Genomic DNA, 21,663 nt, shown 5'->3' with positions numbered 1-21,663 from the left:
AATATGGTCCCTGATGTCGGCCAGAGACAACGCGTTAGTGATGGGGTGACAGCAGGTGAAGGAGCTTTTTTCTGCTTTATACAACGCACTACAAACCATGATTAATGTCCAAAATAGCCAAAGCTCAAGCAAGAGGAAGAAAGGCACTTCAGCATTCCTCCTCCTACAGGCCTGGAACAAAAAAATTTTACATCAAATCCACTTTTTAACAACAGGAGTAAACACACGACTTCCCTGATCCAGATCAGTACCAGGACCTCTAAGCTGGTCCACCCAAAGATGTCACTCCAAAAGCTGTTACCTATATCAGAATACAGCTGCACACTGCAGCGTGAAATATGGAAACAACTTGGTCCTCGCCCCCAAATCTTTAGAGTCAGACAATTTCAGTTCAAGCCAACAGCCCACCTATGGGACAAACAACGGGGGAATCTTTCCTATCCCCCTCCCCGAAGCTCTCACTGTAGCTTGACATGGGTCAAATTCACATGTGCTTCACCACATCACGGAGAGCTGCAGAAAATAAGTCAAAGTCAATCTCCCCAGCTGTACTCGTGAACGAACAGCAGCAGCGCTAGAGGGAGTGATCATCTCACTCACTGTACACAGCTACAACCATGTTGTCTACCCGAGGCTGCTTGTATAGTCACCACAGATAAACCAGCACTTTGGGTCGGGTTCATCTACTTCACACAACTGGATTAGTCTAAAAGCAACCGAGCTGCAGGAGCATCTCTTTCTCCCTCGACAGAGGGAATCCAGGATGACCCTGGCTCAGATACAGCCATACACCATAGACAGGTCCATCCACCCAACCATCCATCCAACCAACCAACGTCACTGTGGCTTTCCTAGGACAGGAGTCGAGCTCATTCTCTACATCCAGCCAAATTCCTGCTGTTTCTAGCTCTGCCTTTGGAAAAGAGAGGCTGCAGCTATTAGGAGTGAGCTCCCCTCTTTCAACAGAGCTGGGTCTATGAGAACCTCATGAAGTTCAACAAGGCCAAGTGCAAGGTCTTGAACAAAGATGCTGGGAGGGCTGGAGCCCCTCTGCTGTGAGGACAGGCTGAGGGAGTTGGGGGGGTTCAGCCTGGAGAAGAGAAGGCTCCAGGAAGACCTTTGAGCCCCTTCCAGTCCCTCAAGGGGCTCCAGGAAAGCTGGGGAGGGACTCTGGATCAGGGAGGGGAGCCACAGGAGGAGAGGGAAGGGTTTGACCCTGAAAGAGGGGAGATTGAGATGAGATGTGGGGAAGAACTTCTTTGCTGTGAGGATGGTGAGAGCCTGGCCCAGGTTGCCCCGAGAAGCTGTGGCTGCCCCATCCCTGGAGGGGTTCAAGGCCAAGTTGGATGGGTCTTGGAGCAACGTGGTCTGGTGGGAGGTGTCCCTGCCCAAGGCAGGGAGGTGGAATGAGATTATCTTTAAGGTCCCTTCCAACACAGCCCAGTTTATGGTTCTGTGAACATCAGTGAATACATCTGAAGCCAGTACACTCGCTCCCCTAGTTGTGCTTTTCACAGCCCTGGACACAAGCGATGCTTTACCTCCCCTGTCCCACAGCTGTACAGAACACACACCCGAACCCACTGAAGAAACCAGGGACAATATTTATACCCCAAAATAAACCTATCCTTGGCTGACTGACTGTTAATAAGCACACAATTACTTTAATATGTAATAGGAGACTTGAGAGCCTCATTGTGCATTTTAACATTAAGAGGATCACCAATTTAATAAACTTTACAGGTCTTTTACATAAGAAAATAACTAATTACAGTAATAAATGTGCCATTCCTGTAAGCTGCTTTTAGGGAAAGCTGGATGAGCTTGCCTTCATTTTCTAAGGAACAGAATTTCTGTAGGAAGAAAAAATAATTTTTCTTCTCTATCAGCAGTAGAAGCTGGTGGGATATAAAAATGGATAAACAAATCTGACAGAAAACCGTGGGCTTCGAGCCAGTTTGCAGCAGTGGGTAGAGACTACCCTGGATCTGACTCAAAGCAGCGTAGGCAAAACTCACACCTCCAGGAGGCTTAAATGCCAGCATCTCTCTTTGAAAAAGTTGTATTATCATTTTCTTCCCAGTTGAGTTATGTCCAAATCGTGCTAGAAGGAGATAGCGGCCTCTCTCATTTCCAACAGCACAGATCCATTTGAACGGGCTACAATGAGACGCCACACAGTAATTAACTTTGGTTGCTTTTCCAATTAGATCTGAGCCCTTTGGACTCGGCTGCAGAACAACAACCTCTCCGATGTCTCACAGTTGAGCAAAAAGGGCAGGATGGTGATCTTGTGCAAGCCGGAATCGCTAGTGTGAGTTATTAACAGCAGAAAAAAAACTTGGTGAAGAGATAAATAAGTAAAAAAGAAACTTATTGCAATTTTAGAAACCGTAATACTCCAGAATAAACCGCAGCTCCTTTCCATTTAAACCAAAGAGACACGGCTACGTACAAGCACACTTTATTCACCACCCGTTTGTACCTGTTTTGATCCAAAACCTGGCATGCAGAATGTCGCCCTGGATTACCCTCCTCTCCAAACACAAACAAAACACTCCACATGAGATCGGTCATCTTTTGTGCTTTGTGTCACAGTAATTTAATTTTAAAAATCATTTTGAAACAGCTGAATTATTTACATCTGAAAATCAGCTGGCGACCACCAGCACTTGCTTCTCACTTCCCTATTCTCTATGCATCGCTGTCCTGTGGAAACCCAGTAATTGCACAGCAAATCTCTTTATGCAAATTATTTAGTCCAATTTTCACAGCTTAATGTCGCTGCTGCATCAATCTGCTTCGGTCCGAAACTTGGTAAACAAATTAGGACTCGATCTGAAATCCAATCTATGGACTTTTTCGGGATACTCGGTCCTTCCGTTTTGGCTTTGGAGCAACATCACCAGTCTCCCCCCGTGTTTATATCAGTATTATATTAGTTGGGACAACATTTGAGAACGTCAGTATTTTATAACAGACACCCACACCGACTGTGAGGCAGATAGATCCCACCAAAATGTTTGCTCTCGGCAATTTTGGGACACCGCGGGTCTGTCTGTCCCACCCCCCGAAGGACGGTCATTCCATGTTGAAATCCCCCCCCCGCCATTCGCTCGGGGGTATCGGGAGGCGCCTGAAGCACCTCCATCCCCTCCATCACTTGGGTGATTCTCAAGTGTTGCTGCTGAACTCCCCGAGAGCTCTCCCAGATCAGTGTCTACCTTTAAGTGGGCAAGTTTGAAATTTTTGGTCTTTATATTTATAGACACGATTTGGAAAACTTCAGCTCTGCGCTCTCTACCACACAAACCCTTAGTCATAAATAATTTATATCTAACAACTCCACTGCATAATATGAAAGGATTTTCTCCTAAAAAGTCTCATTGCATTTATCAGAAAACACGTCAACCTGTCTCCCTCGCACCCAGAAATGTAACACAATCTGAAAATACACGTAAAATTGCAGCAAACAGCCCAGTGAACATGATGTGATAAAGTTTCTGCCTCGGTATTTTCAATAGGGGAGAATATTGAACCAACGCAAACCCCACAGTCCTCCTCCTACTGCCACACACCCACCCTGGGATGCACGAGAAGAGAAGAAACCGTGGAATCCCATCAAGCTCCAGCAATGCCCTAACTGGTAAACTGGTTTTATACAATACTACTATAAAAGCCCTGAGGAGGTACCATATACAGGAAAGGAGACAACGCAAGACTTGACGGGTCAGCACGTACCCAGGCTATTGAAATCAAGTGGGATTTCCGAAGGCAGGAATTTACTCTTCCCAAGGTTTATTAACACAAAGCAAGAATAACTATTAGACAGGCAGTAACGTTTATGCATCTTCCTACCATCCGTCTCTCACCAAAACCAGTTTGGAGGGACCAGATTGCTCTGGATTCTTTCAACACGTGGCCTTGCTTCTAAAAGTGAAGGGCCTGGAGAATAAATCGTACGAAGAACGATTGAGGGAGCTGGGACTGTTTAGTTTGAGGCAGAGGAGACTGAGGGGTGACCTCATCACCCTCTACAACTACTTGAAAGGACACTGTAGAGAGGTTGGTGCTGGTCTCTTCTCACAAGCAAATAGTGATAGAACAAGAGGGAATGGATTCAAGCTGCACCAACGTAGGTTTAGACTGGACATTAGGAAGAAATTCTTCACAGGAAGAGTGATCAGACACTGGAACGGGCTGCCCAGGGAGGGGGTTGAGTCACCATCCCTGGATGAGTTTAAGAGCTGTTGAGATGTGGCGTTGGGGGATATGGTGTAGGGGAGAACTTTGTAGAGCAGGGTAGATGGTTGGACTCGATGATCCCAAGGGTCTTTTCCAACCCAGATGATTCTACAATTCTGTGATGCGAAATGCTGCTTGGTTTCCATGATGGTCTTTTCTTCACATCATCTTCATTTCCCCTCGATTTTCTTGGAGGGAGGGAACAAAAAAGATGGGGTGGGTAATGGTCTACTTAACATGAGTGAGAGGATGAACCAAAGGGACCAGTATACCCAGTTCGATACTTGAAGTGGGTGTTTATGCACAGGGGCACTCCAAACCTTGGGTACCAACTCACGACACAAAGCTGGCTTGGCATCACCTTCTTCGCAGAGCTTCCCTTGTGATGTTAAAACTGTCCTACAAACATGCCCTGATCACCAGAGGTACAAGACGATAGCTCATTAGCACTGTCCTGCTTTTACCAATTACTGAAGCGCTGAAGCACAGCGAAAGAATAAATAGGGCTCATCTCGGCTTCATCCTGCACAGCCAGGAACATACTCCAGGGAAAGAGAGCTCTCTCCACTCCCGCTTCATGTGTTCGAACAACTGTCCTGGTTCTCCACAATAAATAAATCAACAAAGCAAAGGAAAAACGCTCTCACTAAGCTCCTACAAGTTAACTCCAAATGAAAGGTCTGGATTCTGCAGCATTTATCTGCCCGAGCACTAGCCCTAAAAGGATTCAAATGTACCTGAGCCCAGGAAAGCTGTAACTGGGTCGCTTTTTTGGAATGGAAGAAATGGATGGGAATCGATGAGGACACACCGTTCCTCCAGCAGCATCGGGGTACAGTGGCAACGTGATGGAAATGCAAGTATTTGCCAAGTTCTCGTAGTACCACTTTCCACTGATTCATGCAGTGGGTGCAAATGAGTTTCCCAAGTATTTGCATACAGGATGTTTGTGTCACTTTAACACATTCCAGCTACATTTTTCAGAGCTGCTTGAGATGTTTGCACACATTTAAAATGAAGAAGCAATTGCATCTGGTTTGTGTACCCAGGTCCGACAATCTCACACCTTAAACAAAAATATCTGCTCATTATGCGACAGCAGCTTTACCGAAGAAGCAAAAAATAAAAATAAATACCCCCGCTCCAACTCTACGTTTCCCAATTGACCATCAGAAGATTCATAGATTGGTCCAGGCCGGAAGGGACCTCCAAAGGTCATCTAGTCCGACCTCCCCGCAGTCAGCAGGGACACCCCCAACTAGACCAGGTTGCCCAGGGCCTCGTTGAGCTTCACCTTGAATATCTCAAGGGAAGGGGCCTCAACCACCTCCCTGGGCAACCTGTTCCAGTGTTCCACCACCCTCAGAGGAAAGAACTTCTTCCTAATATCCAATCTAAGTCTCTCCTTCTCCAACTTAAAACCATTGCCCCTCGTCCTGTCACTGCAGGCCTTTGTAAACAGACCCTCCCCAGCCTTCCTGTAGGCCCCCCTCAGGTACTGGAAGGCCGCTATGAGGTCTCCCCGGAGCCTCCTCTTCTCCAGGCTGAACAACCCCAGCTCCCTCAGCCTGTCCTCATAGCAGAGGTGCTCCAACCCCCTGATCATTTTGGTGGCCCTCCTCTGGACCCGCTCCATCAGGTCCATGTCCTTTCTATATTGAGGGCTCCAGACCTGCACACAGTGCTCCAGGTGAGGTCTCACCAGAGCAGAGTAAAGTGGCAGAATCCCCTCTCTGGATCTGCTGGCAACACTTCTTTGGATGCAGCCCAGGATGGGATTGGCCTTCTGGGCTGCGAGAGCACATTGCCTGCTCATGTCCAGCTTCTCCTCCATCAGCACCCCCAAGTCCCTTTCCTCAGGGCTGCTTTCTAATGCCTCATTCCCCAGTCTGTATTGACAGTGAGGATTGTTCCAGCCCAGGTGCAGAGTTGATATCCCTGCTGTTCAGGCTCCGGGCAGCAGAGCGCAGCACTGGCACATTTAATAACCACCCAAGAGGGGACCCAAAGCTGCAAAGCAAGGACAAGCTGCTGGTCTGGTACCCAAGGGGACTGTGCACCCGTCTATATTTGCAGAATTCGGCTGGGTCCCCTCGCTCAGAAGGGAGCACGGCAGCAGAGACATTTTACCTTCTGACACACTCTGATGCCAGCAACCCCAGCCCCGGTGCGCAAAGGAACAGCTTCGAGATCCAACAGAAAAGCGCAAAGATGGGTTTTCGGGAATGAGAAAAAGCTGAATCTTTTAAAAGTTTGGGGTTCTTTTAAAAGTTTGGGGTTCTTTTAAAAGTTTGGGGTTCTTTTAAAAGTTTGGGGTTCTTTTAAAAGTTTGGGGTTCTTTTAAAGCAAAGTCATCACTCAGCTCCTCACGTAGTGCAAACACCTTGATCCCTGTTGCACAGATAAAAGCACCATCCTTTCTGAGATGCCAAAGGACCCGCTTACACACAGGCACAGCTCCAGGCCAGGAGGGCTGGAGTCATTAGACGTAGCACCGAATTTTTGATTTAATTCTCAGTTCGGGGACTGGGGAATGTGGGGAAACAGTTCCTCAGCCAGAGAAGCCTTTAAAATCCCCTGGTAAATGAGAAATGGAAGAGAGGAAAGCCAGTGAAAGAATGACAAGTGCTTCCAGTAGGGAAACTCTGAATACTGGCTACGCACAGTCTTAATCCCATGTCTAAGAAATCTGCATTCAATAAAGAACATACTTTAATGTGTATCATTTTTGAGTTTAGGATTTAAATTCCATTTTCCACGTTCCCTATCAATGCTGAATTGTTCTAGCCAGCACTTATTACATGGCATGGTTAGCAGTGAATTCTTCTCTTTGAAAAGACCACACAGGATGTGTTTTTTCTACTCCCAGCTTCTCCCCTCCAAAGCGGGGAAAAAATAAGAAAAAAAAAAAAAAAACAAACTTTTAAGCATTGCCATGAGCTGGCAAATTAAGGGAAACCTCTCATTCCTGAGACTTAGCATTATAGAGGAGTTAGTCCAGGGCATCCATTTACCAGAGTTTAAAGGATCAGCCTGGAATGAACAAAGAACAAATTCTTAACTATTCATCTCCTGTTTTTTCAAATAAAGTTTGCTCACTCGCAGATACGGGGGTAAAACCATCCCCAGCTCACACATAAAAGGAGTACTTTGGTAAATGGAAGCGGAGACACAGAGTAAGGAGCCTGGCAGGAGCATGAACCTCCTTCGGCAGCGCTATTCTCACTGTGACCAGAGCTCACCTCTGTCACGCCGAGGCTTTAGGAGACGCACGGACTCGCGTTGATTCTCTGCCACGAATCAAACCCACCCAAAGGATGGTGGTTATTTCCAGTGAAACAGTCCCACAGTTGTGTTTTCTTTCATAGATTACAAAAAAAAAAAAAACAAACGGATGCACCAAGCAAAAATTAATAGTTAGCGACTGAGGGCAAGATTAGCATGAGAACCACCTGAGAGCCTTCCCTTTGGATGGGACATTGATGGGATATTGATGGGACATTGCCAGAGCCCAGCAGCAGCGAGATCCCCTTAATGCCATTCACAAAGATCCCAGCCCGAGCCGCAGGGGTACGGTACACAGCCCCGCATAATGGCACACCGCCGGAGGAATGTACTTTCTTTAAGAACAAAAATCCCACATACAATATGCGTGGGAAAGGCAGCCAGGGTTAGAGCCCTCCTTCTGTACAGCCTACAAAATAAATTTGAGAAAAAAGCCGCAGAAAATAGAACATCCAATAAGCACAATACTTCAATTCCAGATTCTTGTTGACTGAAAAAAAAAAAAAAAAAAAAAAAAGACCCCTAAAATCCCAGGCCCTGTTTGATGCACGATTCCTACAGTCTATGGGTTTCAGAGAGGGAGGAGGGATCCTGATCGTGGCTCAGTTATAAAGAGACAAGTGGAGCTTTGGGTTGTGACGGTAGAAAGCAATTTCTCATCACACAAAACACTACAGAGATGAATTCAGCCTGAAACCAGCAAATACCACTCCAGTAAGTCCCCTGGCCATAGTCAGTGATTATGCAAATAACAGTGTTATGTTATAGGTATAAATCGGCTTAGAAACTGAAGAATTTTCCCAATGCAGTAGAAGAAAGATTGGGAAAGTGGGAAAAACAGCAGCCTGACATTTAACCCAAATATCTGAGCCAGTAGAGTTAACACGGATTTATGTTTATGCATGCAAAGCCAACCTGGACTCAGCTTTTTGTTTATAAAAAGAGCTGTTTCCAATGGCATAAAATACAAATGGTATATGATACGCTCATTTTCCAAACCCTTATAATAACACAGTAACGTGAAGAATGTGTCTACTCGTAACATGCAATTTATACCATGAGCTGTCCATAAACTTCTGAACAACAGAACAAAAGGGGCAGTTCATTAACTGTGCCGAAGGCTTTCCCGGGAAAGCCTGGCCTGAGCCACTGGGGAGCTGCTGGTCACAAACTGGGAACGATTTGGTCCATAAAGTTGCCTTCAAAACCCCTGCTCGGCCTCAAAGAGCCACTTCTGGGCCAGGTTGGGAAAGATGACACAATGCTGCCAAACCTGAGGTGACATCGCTCTCCAGAAATGGCCCGATGTCACTCGGGTGAGGTCAGAACAGGACCCCTGATGTAAGCAAGGGTCTGTCCAGGCTCCGGGGCAGCAGAACTGGGAAGGTGAATGACGACCCTCCTCCTCATCACCAAGAACACGAACCCTGCAGAAACGGATGGCGAGAATCTCCACCCTCCAAGGGTGTTTTCTTACATTCATAAAATTATTAGCTAAAACAAAGGGATTTTTTTTTTTCCCCCTAAAGGTCAATATTTAAGGAAAAAAGCAGAGACTGAGACATAAAAACACATGCAGAGAATTAAAAAAAAAAAAACAAACAAATTAAGAGGACATTCCTACACACACATGCAGCTGTAACACCCCAGGCCATTCAGACTAGGAAACCAAGCAGTCAGGTAGCCACACGCAAATACAGGGGAGAATGTTGTGCCACAAAGCAAGAATCAACAGTTAAAACGTTGGATTCTGCAACTTCGGATGTTTTCAAGCTGAAAATGTTTGCTTGCAGTACAAGCCACGGAACAAACGAGGAACACACAGACCCTAAAACTCCTTTTACAGCCGCTGAAAGAAGCTGCACCAGGAGCAGCGTTGGCCCCAGGGCACAGTTTCAGGAGATAAAGCCAATTTTCTAAACTCGCAGCCCAATCCTTCACCCCCAGGCTACTCTCTCCTGCTTCCTCTCACGGCAGCTGCTACTGTTGTAGTGGCTCCAGTACAAGCTCCCAAAAAAATCCAGATTTAAAAAAAAAAAAAAAAAAGGGGTAAAGCTGAACTTCTTTCGGGGGGTTATTTTTAAATGAGATGATGAGCTCAGTGATTCCCTTCCCAACTCTTCATCCCAGAAACTCTCTCACCGTAACTGTCCGAGACACGGGAGGTGGGAAGGAATAATCAAAGACAGAAACTTCTTAAAATAGGTTTCTGTAGTAAAGAAGCCCGGTGTGCTCTGAATTCACAGGCGGCCACATCCAGTCCCACGTGGATACCATGGAGTCGACAAACTTGTTGATGTTAGAGAGAACATTTTTCAGTCTGAAACTGCGCAAAGCAGCTCTGACGTCTGCTCGCAGGAGGGCACACATCCGCACATAACCGGGTCCCAGCCACGACCCTACGGACCCTACGCCCCCCGAGAAGAATTAACTAGAGGAGACACATAGAATCATAGAATGGCTAGAGTTGGAAAGGACCTTAAAGATCATCTAGTTCCAACCCCCCTGCCATGGGCAGGGACACCTCTCACTAGAGCAGGTTGCTCCAAGCCCCATCCAGCCTGGCCTTGAACACTTCCAGGGATGGGGCATCCACAACTTCCCTGGGCAACCTGTTCCAGTGCCTCACCACCCTCACAGGAAAGAATTTCTTCCTTATATCTAATCTAAATCTCTTCTCTTCCAATTTAAAACCATTGCCCCTTGTCCTGTCACCACTCTTCCTGACAAAGAGTCCCTCTTCAGCTCTTCTGTAGGCTCCCTTCAGGTATTGATAGGCTGTTATAAGGTCTCCCCGGAGCCTTCTCTTCTCCAGGCTGAACAACCCCAGCTCTCTCAGCCTGGCTTCACAGGGGAGGTTCTCCATCCCACGCCACCTTCTAGGGTGAGAACCAATTTAAAGCCTTACTCGATGGAAAAAGCACTTGTAGCAAGGCCCTGCAGCATCCGTCACACGTTTTCATGGCACAACCCTAAAGCAAAGCTGAAGTGTTAAGACTGATAGTGCAAAAGCATCGGGCTTTGCGGTCAGGACCATCTGTGCCCTGGCAACCACGGGATTTATCAAACAGCAGCAAACACCACGCAGACCCGCACAGACACAGCGGGGACCAATGTACGTGGAAGCAAGGCAGAACTATGAATGATTTAAATAAAAAAATAATCAGGCTAAAGATTACCAACATTTTCAGAGAATAATTCATCACCTTGTAATTAAGAAGGCTGAATCATGGCAAAAAAAAATTAATGCCTACAACCTTCAGGAAAGCAATAGATACTCTGACACGTTTTGTTTGTCTCCTGGGGTTAACTTGGGGGTGGGAATGGAAGGGGATGGAGGAGCAAACTATTGACAACCCTTCAAAAACTGTTCCATCTTTTTCTGCATCATGGTAACTAAGAAACAATGAACACTAAGAAAACTAACCACAACCACTTATTTATAAGAGACTCCTTTCCTGGGTGTTCCATCTTATTTTTAAGCAGCTGGGACCAGGGAGTGAGTGACAGATAAATAAATTACAAGATTTATCTCCCAAATAAGTACATTTCAAACAAATGTGGCATTTCTTGTATTACGACAACAAAACATGCCCAAAAAAGAGATAATGTTTGAAATAGGGTGGAAAAGCGGAGGAGGGTCACGACAATGCAATCCTGTCTCAGAGCTCATCTCATCCTGCCGCTCGAAATTAAAACAGTGAATAACCTGGGCTAATTAGAACAGCATCACCAGCACAACCATCAGAACAGCATCACCGAGCGGTCGCCGACAGACAGCTTGACTGAGACGCTGGGGTAGGAAACTGTCTGAAATTGAACCTAGAATTCTATAATCTAAAACTCAAGAAATTCAGCCTGGTGATTCACAGACCAGCAATTCCCGCACCGAGCCCAGCGCTTTACTCCCAGCGTGACAAACAGGGGCACTCGGGCTCCCTGATGCCTTCATAAAGCCTGGCCTAAGTGCCCAACGTACGGTAACTGCCTACCTACACGCCTGTCATTTGGCAGAGGGGTGCTGGGAACATTCAAAAAATTAGCCATTACACTCCAGTGCCTTCTTTTTAATTGCCGTTATCCCCTATGACCATAAAAGAAGAAATACTAGAGGTGGTGTGTAAATACGTGACCCCAACATGTGCATGGGATGCACCTCGAAATACATAGATACGCAAAATACAAAACACATTAAAACTGGTGATCATGGTGAACAACAAACTTTATTCATCCAGCCTTGGCAAATCCTAAATCCTTCCTTCTTTGCTAAATGTTCCATATCCACAGATTTTAAAACCGAAATTTAGAAAATGCAATTTTTTTCTCCTGGATCAACGCAAGGCTGCATACACTGTAAAGAAAGTAAATGTAACTGGAAACAATTACTTCTAGAGCATCGCCAATGAAAATTAAATGATTGCTATAAATTAATACTTACTGCCAAAAACACGGTATCCATTCCGGTTTAATTGAACTCATTTAATTGGCAAACCCAAATGGAAGCCAATGTGCCAATTAAGCGATTGTCCCAATTTTCAAAGATTCTCAGGGACAAGCTTCATGCCGGGAGTTCGCCTTTGAAATAAAAATGACTCTCTAACCAAGAGGGAGAGAAAGAACCATACACAGCAATCGAATACCTCGCCAAAAGCTTAACGAGGGGAGAAAATACTCGATTTATGCAGCAGTAACAAGGAAAACAAGTTGTGTGAATTGAAAATATAGGTTACTGGTGCAATGCCAGACCAGAACTGTTTTGACCAAAATATTATGGCAGCCCGATGACGGTGTGGTGTGACGGATGGATGGATGGATGGATGAGACACTACAAGTTCTGGAAGATAAAGAGAAGATGTACTAACCCAGGCGAGTCTGAGAAGCCTGAGAGCCTTCACCAGCACAAAACTAACCTCCAAACTTTAAGGTAACATTTTCCATCGCATTTAAGAAAAGGAATGACTCTTAAGAGCCAGAAACCAGCTGCTGGAGCGTAATATCTTAAGTCCATTTCCACTGAATTATCCAAGTCATTCAAAAAACAACAGAAAAAACAGTTACAGCTTCCCATCTACTAAAACTTTGCCTTGCACTTTAGAGCTTAAAACTTTGGACTGTTAAATTAAAAGAACCTGCAGGTAGGCATCCAGCAGTCTTTTTCCCAAAGAAGCCTACGGCGTATAACCCGTCCGAAAACAGGATGTAACACAACTGTCTGTGCCGTTACTCGGGAGCTCACGCCCAGACACCGAGCCGTAAGACACCGGTGTGGGTTCGTACACACACAAAGCACAAAGAGCTGGAAGCCACGGGAATAAAAACCCCAAAGTGCCAATTTTTACACGTTAAAGGGTATTATATCTATGTGTTTCAGTTGTTGCAATGAGATCATTTCAGTTAACCCCCTTTTTGGAAATCACCATCGTCGACAGGGCCAAGCAAGTGGATTTACCGCACTCCCTTCTTCTGCGGATTTTGCCACCGTCCCTGGAAGGATTCACATTAGCTTGGGTCAGACTGACACACTCAGAAACATGCCTGTTGTTTGTTGAATAAAAACCAACTCAGCAAGCAAAAATAATATAAAAAGAAACCCTACGCACTCCTATTTTTTGTATTCGTTCTTGCAGAAGCCACAGTGGCGACCTGGGGCAGCGCCGGGCAGAGGAGGAGAGACAAACCCTGCACTAAGGAGAGTGAAATCTTTCTTCAAACCTTTACAATTCACTAATCTCTACACACTTTTCTAAATTGCATTTAAAAATAGTTTTCTCCTCACTCACGTCCCAGATTTAACGGAGTGATATATTGAGGTCTCATTAAAAAGCCTTTATTACTTTCACAAGCCGCAGCACCTTACCTCCTCCAGTATCAAATGCTGAAAATACTACAGATCTCAGAACCCAGCTGACCTGATACGAGAACTAAGATTATTCCAGGGACTTCACAGGACAGGCTCTAACCCCTCTGCCTTTCTAAAACATTTATAGGCTTGTATTTTCCCTAAGAAAATTCCACCAGCATAAGCCAAAAAGGATGACGTGAACTACCTACTACCTGCCGCCTTCTTCACTTACGCATTTCCCAAATTCAAGGATCCATAACGGGTTCCCGTCAGTAATTTAGAGGTTCAGCATCACACCTTTTCTAGGCAGCCTGGTTCTAAACCAGTAACACTTGGGGATACCGTGTATATCTCAATAACCTCATTAGGGGCAATCGGACTTCTGGATCCCAAAAGCAGAAGTGTTCTGGGGTGGGAAAGGCCGATTTCCTGAAGGTGACAAACTTGGGGTCACCTCCAGCCGTGATCTGCTCACGAATGAACCCCTGCAGACCTTGGCTGGAGGATGTGATGGGCTCTGAGGATGATCGCCTGTATTCCTGTGCTCAGGACACTATGGAAAAAATACCTCACAGGAAATAAACCTACCGCAGCTTTAGGGACTCATATTTTGAAAGCTTCCAAAGCCGAAAGAAGTGGCAGACACTGCGGAAAACCCGACCTTTTCAGAAACACACACAAAAGAAATCCTCTTTCTGGCTTTGGAGTGAGTATATTCACCTTATCTCCAATGCTCTCCAGATATCTCCTTCTCTCAGGTTAACGCAGCTGCAGGTGGCATCTTTCTGTGACAGCATAATTCAACAGGGCGCATAAATAAAGATTTTTATATTTATCTCACTGCTTTAATCCTGCCTCCCCGCAAAATGTAGACAAGAAAAAGGCAACGGGGACGGAGCGTGCGTGTCTGTGAGCACAGCAGCCTGCCGTCAGCACACGGCTTTGAAAACCCTGCCACTTACTGAACTCCTAACGAGGTGCTGAGAGCCAGTCCGACGGCCAGTAACAGAAGGTAAACGTGATATTAAGTACAAATATCAATTTATGCTCAAGTTAATGACAGGCTGAGGACAGCTGTTTTGTAGGCTTGTATGAGAAATATTATATAAAGGCTCCCTTTCACAACTTCATCTCTCGTAACAGAGAAATAGAGCACCCTTCAGGACCTCACAAGGAAAAGATATTCCTTTCCTTTGAAATAACATTACTATCTCAGAGAAACGTTAGAAAAATCCATATACTGCAATATTACTTGGCTCAAACACGGCTTTTCATCCCTAGAACTCAGAAGTGTTCTGCAAAGACAGTCAATATCATCAACTGCATCTTCCAAACTGGAGCAGAGACAGAAAAAACCGGCCTGTGGGAAGGTTACCCCGGGGGCCAGCGGCGCCGCGAGAACAGGAGGCTGAGACAGTGAGAAAAAATGGTAAATCTAATATGAGCAAATTCTAAAAATACAGCCCTTGAGGACTACTCAGGAGCTGCTTTATTATCTAACTTTGGTAAAGTCTGTGTCTCATCGAGCCTGGGTCTCACATCTGCAGCCCGGGATCTCAGAACTACCAGGGAGTTTCAAGAACCACCAAAAGAATCCAAACAAACCAGGTCCCCAATGCAAAATCATTCGCCTTCCTGCACAACGTGAAATGAACTGTTTTAAAAAGGAGGTGAAAGTATAAATAATAAATGTAAAAAAAAGATGATAAAAGTAGTATCAAAGGACTAAAGCTACTCAGGTGCCAAGAGTAAACTGGCAATGACAGAAATATTAAAAACAGAGTTTCTGCCCGACCTTATATTTACAGTACAGGAGGACACTCAACCTCTGTAGATTTAGAAAGACTGGAGATTGTTTTTTATTAAGAAATAGCTCTGGAAACAAAGCACTTATATAAATTAATAATAAGCACTTCGAAATATATTGCGGATAAAAGGGGGGAGGAGAGTAGGGACAACTCGTACGTGTTCATCAAAGTGTGAATGCAGAAACCGCCTTTTCCCAAAGTACGAAAACATGTACCAAGGTGAAGTTCAAGAGCCAGATGAATGAGCATCACCGGTCTGTGTCAGAACTTCCCGAGCCCTCCCCAGCGTTGCTGCTCTCAGCATGTGCTCACCTGGCAGAAGGGGAAACTCATTTAACCTGACAAAGCCCTGCACCCAGGTGGCTCCTCGGCCGCCGCGGGAAGCAATGGCGAGAAGAAGACACCACGGCCATGGCCAACTCCTCCAAGCTCCTGCAGCCTCCAGAGGCTGGAATCACAAGCAACAACAAAACCTGAACTCCGCAAATTAAACAACTACTAACCGAAAATTAAATGTATTATGCCACGATGAGACGCTCACATACCACGTCAGGGGCGTGCTCTGGGAAAAGGCTAAACCAGAGGCTGCTAAAATGCAAAATGAAGGAAAAGAGCGAGGAGAAAAAGCTCAGGAGTAAAATGATCAGGAAAAAGAGAGAATACAGTCGATACATGGGTTAAGCAGAGAATAGAGAGTGACAGTGTTGAACACTGGCCTGTAAATATTTACATCTTGTAAACGTCACCTTCTGACTGGACATAAGGCAGGGGTTGAAAGTGAAAATTTGATTCACTCAACACAGTAAACATGAGCAAGTGAGGTTTTTCCTGCCCATCTACAATGTATTCAGAGGATCGTGAGGTCAGACCAACGCCGTAAGCACAAATGCAGGCCATCATAAGGTTCAGTGGCTTTACACGTAGCCCTGTGCTTCGTCACACCAGACCATCGTGCAGCAAATCTTAGATGGGAATTTTCTTGTTTATTGTCCTCTAAATCTCTTTTAGAGGAACCTGGACTGTTGAGTTTGTGCATTGCTGCATGCAAGAGGGCACGTTCTAGAAAGCGAATTAATAGTTAGCGCAGTGAGAGGAACATCACGCAGACGTGTAGGATGCAGAATAGAGCTGAACAAGGTCCCTGAGCACAACAGCCTTGATGAGAACAAGCAAAGCATCAAGGCAGAAGAGGTGAAATTTCCCTTCATGGTAAATCAACAGCGGGAAAAAAAGAAGAGTAACAAATGAGCCGTGCCAGCTAACTTGTGTTACAGGTGGAATTACAGCCTCACATTCCTGAGGCACACCTCGAGGTTACAGACAGCGGGGTGTCGGGCAGTGATTTACGGAGACTCCTGGCTCTGGGGTGTTACCCGGCTCTGTGCGCCGAGGCTGGGAGCACACACCACCGGCGAGTGACACTGATGGCAACAGACACTGCTCTCAAACAGGCAGCTCCAGCGTGAGCTGCTGCCCAAGGTGGAGAGATGGAAAAGACACCCGGCATGTGAGAAAAAACATATTTAGGCAGTGATAATTGCAAAAAGGCCAAATTAACAGTGGGTAAGCAAGGAGCTAAGCAGAGCGACAGGCACGAAAATATCAGCAGGCAAAACTGCTGGTGATGCCTACGTTTTGGGTTGGTTTTATGACCTGAAAATAAAGTCTGGAATAAAAAACTATCATTGTATTATATGGGGTTTGAAGATGTTTTTAAAACAGCAAAACATAGAACTTATCTTTGCTCCTGTTAAAATTAAAATAAATACCTGGGTCGTAGGGTGTTTATTACCTAGACATTTTCTGAAGGTTGTATAAAGAACAGCTAATCCACAATCTATTTCACATTAATGGTGCCTTAAACCTCAGACAGCCCCCTGGGATGAATACATCAGATGGACCCAAATGTCCTGCAGCGCTGCTGGCAGCCCAGGAGCAGAGAACGTATGGCCCTGCCACTGCCACACCATCCAGTGAGAGGGAAAAACCGTCACTGGTGCCACGTGGCAGTGAGTAACCGTAGCCACGCCACTGGACTGCCTGCCCCTCGACAGCATCGCTGCTCTCCTGGAACCTTAGACCTTCCTCTATCCAAGGTCTGCCACAGAAGGCAGTTTCCTCTTCAGCTTACTATAGTAATGAGGCAATTTAGAAAAATCTGAAAAAACAACAAGCAAGATACAACTTCCAGACACTCCCACGCTGAAACAGGGCAGGCCAAGCGTCTGCGAGGTAACTTCACAAACCCACCTACTCAGATTGCCCTGTTCAGCTGCTAATAAAATAACATCGGACCTTCCCAGCTCCGCAAATGCTAGAGGGAGTTGGGAAAGCGCAACTGCAGGTACTTTACTCACTCATTTAAAAAGAAAACAAATATATCAAGGTGACACAATTGCGTGTGGCCCACTGCCCGCTGGTAGCGCCTTCTGTAAGCACGAGGACAGCACTTTTGTGGCTGCTTTTCTGCAATTCCCTCTGATGGTAGGTTAGCTCTCGGGCTGACGTTTTATTTTTATTTTATTTCTGTAGACTTAGCCAGCGTTTCGCTAAAAATCTTATTCTTCCACAATGCTGCATGCTTCAAAGAGCATGTTTTTTTACAAGCAGTTCCCTTTACGCTCAGAAGTCTTGCTGAAAAAGAGGTTAATGCAGACTGAAAATCGTTGTGACATTACGGACCTTTTAATTGGTTACTAGACCTGCTTTGGGGCACACATTAATAGGGCAGGAGCGCTACGAGAGCTCCTTCTCCCTCTCCTTGACAAACCGCCAGAGGAGGGAAAGTATTTTGGTCTTGCTGAAAGTACTACGCAATCCATTTAAAAATCTGAAACTCGGGGAATATAAATCAATGCATAAGTAGAATGTAAGAGTGGCTTGTTCAGAACCAAAAATAATGTATATAGAAAATGAGGTTTTACCATAGCGCTGAGAGTCTCCTCCCAGTCTGGCCGTTCTCTGGGGTGGATGCTTCTCTGCAGCTCCGGCACAAAGTCATCTTCTTCAGCGTGTACAGAGGACTTCATCATTCTGCAAAGGAAGACAGAGAGGTTTGATGCTCAGTGACAATTTCCGGGTAATTGTACACACAGTCTGTTGTGGTGCTCAGTCACGTGGCTCATATGATGATATAAATGCTTTTATAAATTCAGAAGTCTCATAGACTTCTAAATTTCTTTTATTATACAAGCAGGGCAAGAGTGTAAATCTGATGGAGAGATATCTGCACTTCCTGACCAATCCGTGGATCATTTTGTTTAATCACTGCACAATTTGCAAGTCTTGAAACTCAGAAAAATGCAGAGGAATGATTTTCAGTCCATTTCAAAAAAAATTGCTCCTATTGCCCAGGTATACAACGTTAGCCCTGTAAGAAAAACACACACACATTTGATTCCTCGGTTGTCACGACATGTTTTGCCTAAAATGGAGATAGCAGTTTCCATATCTCAGCCTGAATTCCGGTCCCAAGGCTGAGCCATCAGCTCTCTCAGTTCTTACTGATCCTATCGGAAGAGTGAGCACCTCCAACCGCCCCAGCTCTGCAGGGATGGCTCAAATCACTCTCATTTTATCAAGGTAAACTTTCCTTCAGATAAGGTGCCGAGTTTCAAATACCCTATGGAGTATCTTTCAAGCTGCACGGAGATCAGAGGCTCAAAATCAACATTTTAAAAGTATTCATGAAATCTTCTCAGGCTGTCCTCAGCACAGCTCTGCTGCTACAGCCAGAGCCCATTATATATTGCATTTGCAGGTGGTATAAATGTGCCTTTGCGGGAATTATGGCACGGACCTGAAGTATCAAAGGCCTGTTGGAAGTCTGGTATTATCCATTCTGGTTTCATTAAATACGAGGTTGAGGCAGGCTTTTATTTTATTAATAGATCACCCTTTATTTACCTTGGGTAACCATTCTGACAATCAACACCGCGTACAGCCGGGCTGGTTTGGCGAAACGTTCCCTGTGCTGATTTATGGACTGTGGGATAACACACGCGTGGCGAAAGGCATTTCGGAAAACTCCTTCGCTTCACATCGAGATCTGAGGGTCTGAAAGCCCCACATCCTGTTTGCCACAACGGCCTAAGTGACCAAAGAACTCGTGATTTTGAAAAATAAGGCTTTTGTCAGGATTTCTAGATGCTCGGGTTTGGCAGCGCAGCAGATGTACCAAGAGATTCTAAAGAAACCGCTCCACGGCAGCTTTAGTGGAACACCATCGGGCGATGGAATGAAAGGAAGGGGAGCACGATCAAGACCCACCTTTCAACACCACAGTTGAAATAAAGAGCTTACCAAAACGCACACTTTCTCAGTTTAAAGACTTGAAAGTAATGAGATCGAATTTACATCTCTATCAGCACTTCGGACTACAAATGAATTTACTAAGCAACTTCTCGGGTTTATGGCAGCTCCTCCTGGATTTCTCATCAGAAACCTGGTTTCCTTTCGAGAAGCAAATCTTCTGAATATCTGAAATGTTGCCGGTAAGATGGGGCTGCCCAGGGACACTCCTCCTGCCATAAGGTAATTAATGACAAGGTTTGACCACAGTCTCTTCCAAACCACCAACCACCCTCACTCACACCAAGCCCCCGATGGGCTGTTCAGCTTCAATGGACGGCAGGAATTGCTTCCTAGAAAGCACAGAACCTACTCCCAGGAGAGGGCAGAGATCCGTAATGAAGATGATAAAATAGAGATATACAAACACGCTCTATGTGTTACACAAACTCTGTGCTTAGCCTCGTTACAGGCAACTTTATCTCAAGATACTCCCGGAAAGATGCTTCGAATACTGGTGTGGGGTAAGACTGAGCGCAGAGAAGAGTATGTTCAGTTTTAAAATATCCTTGGGAATCAGACCCGTGTTCTGGGTCTCTGCCCTCCCACTGGACAAGCACAGACGCCACGGTACCCAGTCCTTTTTACTAGCCTCCACTCTATTTACTCACGTTATTTGTTTAATCTGATTACGCCTACAAAACTCCAAGATAAACTCTTCCCAAACCCTTCCCACTGAGATCCTGAAACATCGTGCTGTTATTGTTCCTGTTGAAGGCGTTCTGGACTTCCACTGGAATTGTGAAAAGCTCTGCATGTGAAATTGCACACTTAAAACACTCATTTCTTTGAACATTTGCTAGACTTGTTTAATGGAATATTCTACTACTGGTGGAAATTAAATACTCCGTCACAGTACCACAAAAATATTGGAAAGAATACTGAAGATTTTCTAAGACAATTATAAACACTTGCTAACCACCTGTGAACCCTTATTAATCTTTAACAGTAACTATTTAATTCCATGCCATCTGAGACAAGAGACCAAGGAAGGCTGAAGATGCTTCAGGTGTTATTAGTCCCTTGCACACTAAGGCCAGTGGCTTTGTCCTCCCTATCCCTGATCCGGATGAAGGAAAATAACTTTTGTGCATGAGCAGCACTGAACCATGGGCAGGAGCAGGGCCAGAAAGGGGGAAGAGGAGGAAGAAAAGCAGCTACTCAGGACATTGCCCTTTTTACCCTGTTTCACCAGACGTTACAAGCTCTCCGCATTCTCAAGGAGGACACGGAGAATGAAACGGAAGCGCAGGGTCCCTGGGAAAGGACTCACAGGCTGGCGTCTACCTGCAACAACACTTCTAAGCAGTATTTCTGCATCTTCTGGACTTCCTACAAGAATTCAGCCATTCATTTTCATAGCTGCAGTTCTGTATTTTGTTTGGAGCCCCATTAGAAGCCCCCAAATGAGAAAGAGATGACAGTGCGACTGGGAAAAAGCCAGGCTGGCTGCAGTCACTGGGAGGATCTTCATAGGAAACATCCTCAGGGCATGGAAAATCTCAGAGCCACCCAGCAGTCAGACACTGTGATTTTTCCTGGCCTCGCCCCAAGGGAAGCTTGGAATACTGTAGTTATAATCACATGCACACATTTTTATATGCATGTGTATTATGCATATTTGACATTATTTTAATTTATAGAGCAAACAAACAGCACAACATACATACGTCTGATTCACCACACATGTCAAGCTGTAACGAGACTAATTACCTTGTTTCTGCCATGAATTCTTCTTCACAGGAGGGGAAAATACCTTTGAGTCCCACTAGCACTTAAACAAAACACTGACACATAACGTTCTGTAAACATTAAAGGCTAAACAAATTAAAGAAGCTGCTCTCTTCTGTAAAGCCTGCATTTGGCTACTTCATGGGAGTTGTAAATGACTGAAAATTCGCTACAAAATTTAATACTAGCCATCAGAACAGAAATACGATTTTATTTAAAATGCCACTTCTTCAACCGCTCAGCAGCTCCGAATGCCCTTCAAATAAAATCTGACACCATTATATTAATAAAAGTTCTGGCTGTATAGAGGCCATTAAGCAATCCCTCTTCAGATGAATGAATCCTTCTTCATTGTAAATTGAGAAGCAAATGTACTGGAACAAATGTTTACAGGACATTTCA

General features: G+C 45.2%; 1 protein-coding gene across 1 annotated transcript in view; it reads right to left on the bottom strand.

The window, feature by feature from the left end:
- The window catches only part of ARHGAP32 (Rho GTPase activating protein 32), a 165,927-nt gene extending 147,715 nt beyond the window's left edge, over positions 1–18,212 (bottom strand). The window contains exon 1 of the mRNA XM_074162520.1: positions 18,105–18,212. Within this exon, the coding sequence (XP_074018621.1) occupies positions 18,105–18,212 (108 nt within the window). The remainder of the gene's footprint in view (positions 1–18,104) is intronic.
- Between the last annotated feature and the right edge of the window lie 3,451 nt (positions 18,213–21,663).

This window comes from Numenius arquata, chromosome 22 (assembly GCF_964106895.1).
Source record: "Numenius arquata chromosome 22, bNumArq3.hap1.1, whole genome shotgun sequence".
In the NCBI taxonomy this organism is placed as follows: Eukaryota; Metazoa; Chordata; class Aves; order Charadriiformes; family Scolopacidae; genus Numenius; species Numenius arquata.
The sequence above is the reverse complement of the archived record's forward strand: the minus strand, read 5'-3'. Positions and strand labels throughout refer to the sequence as shown.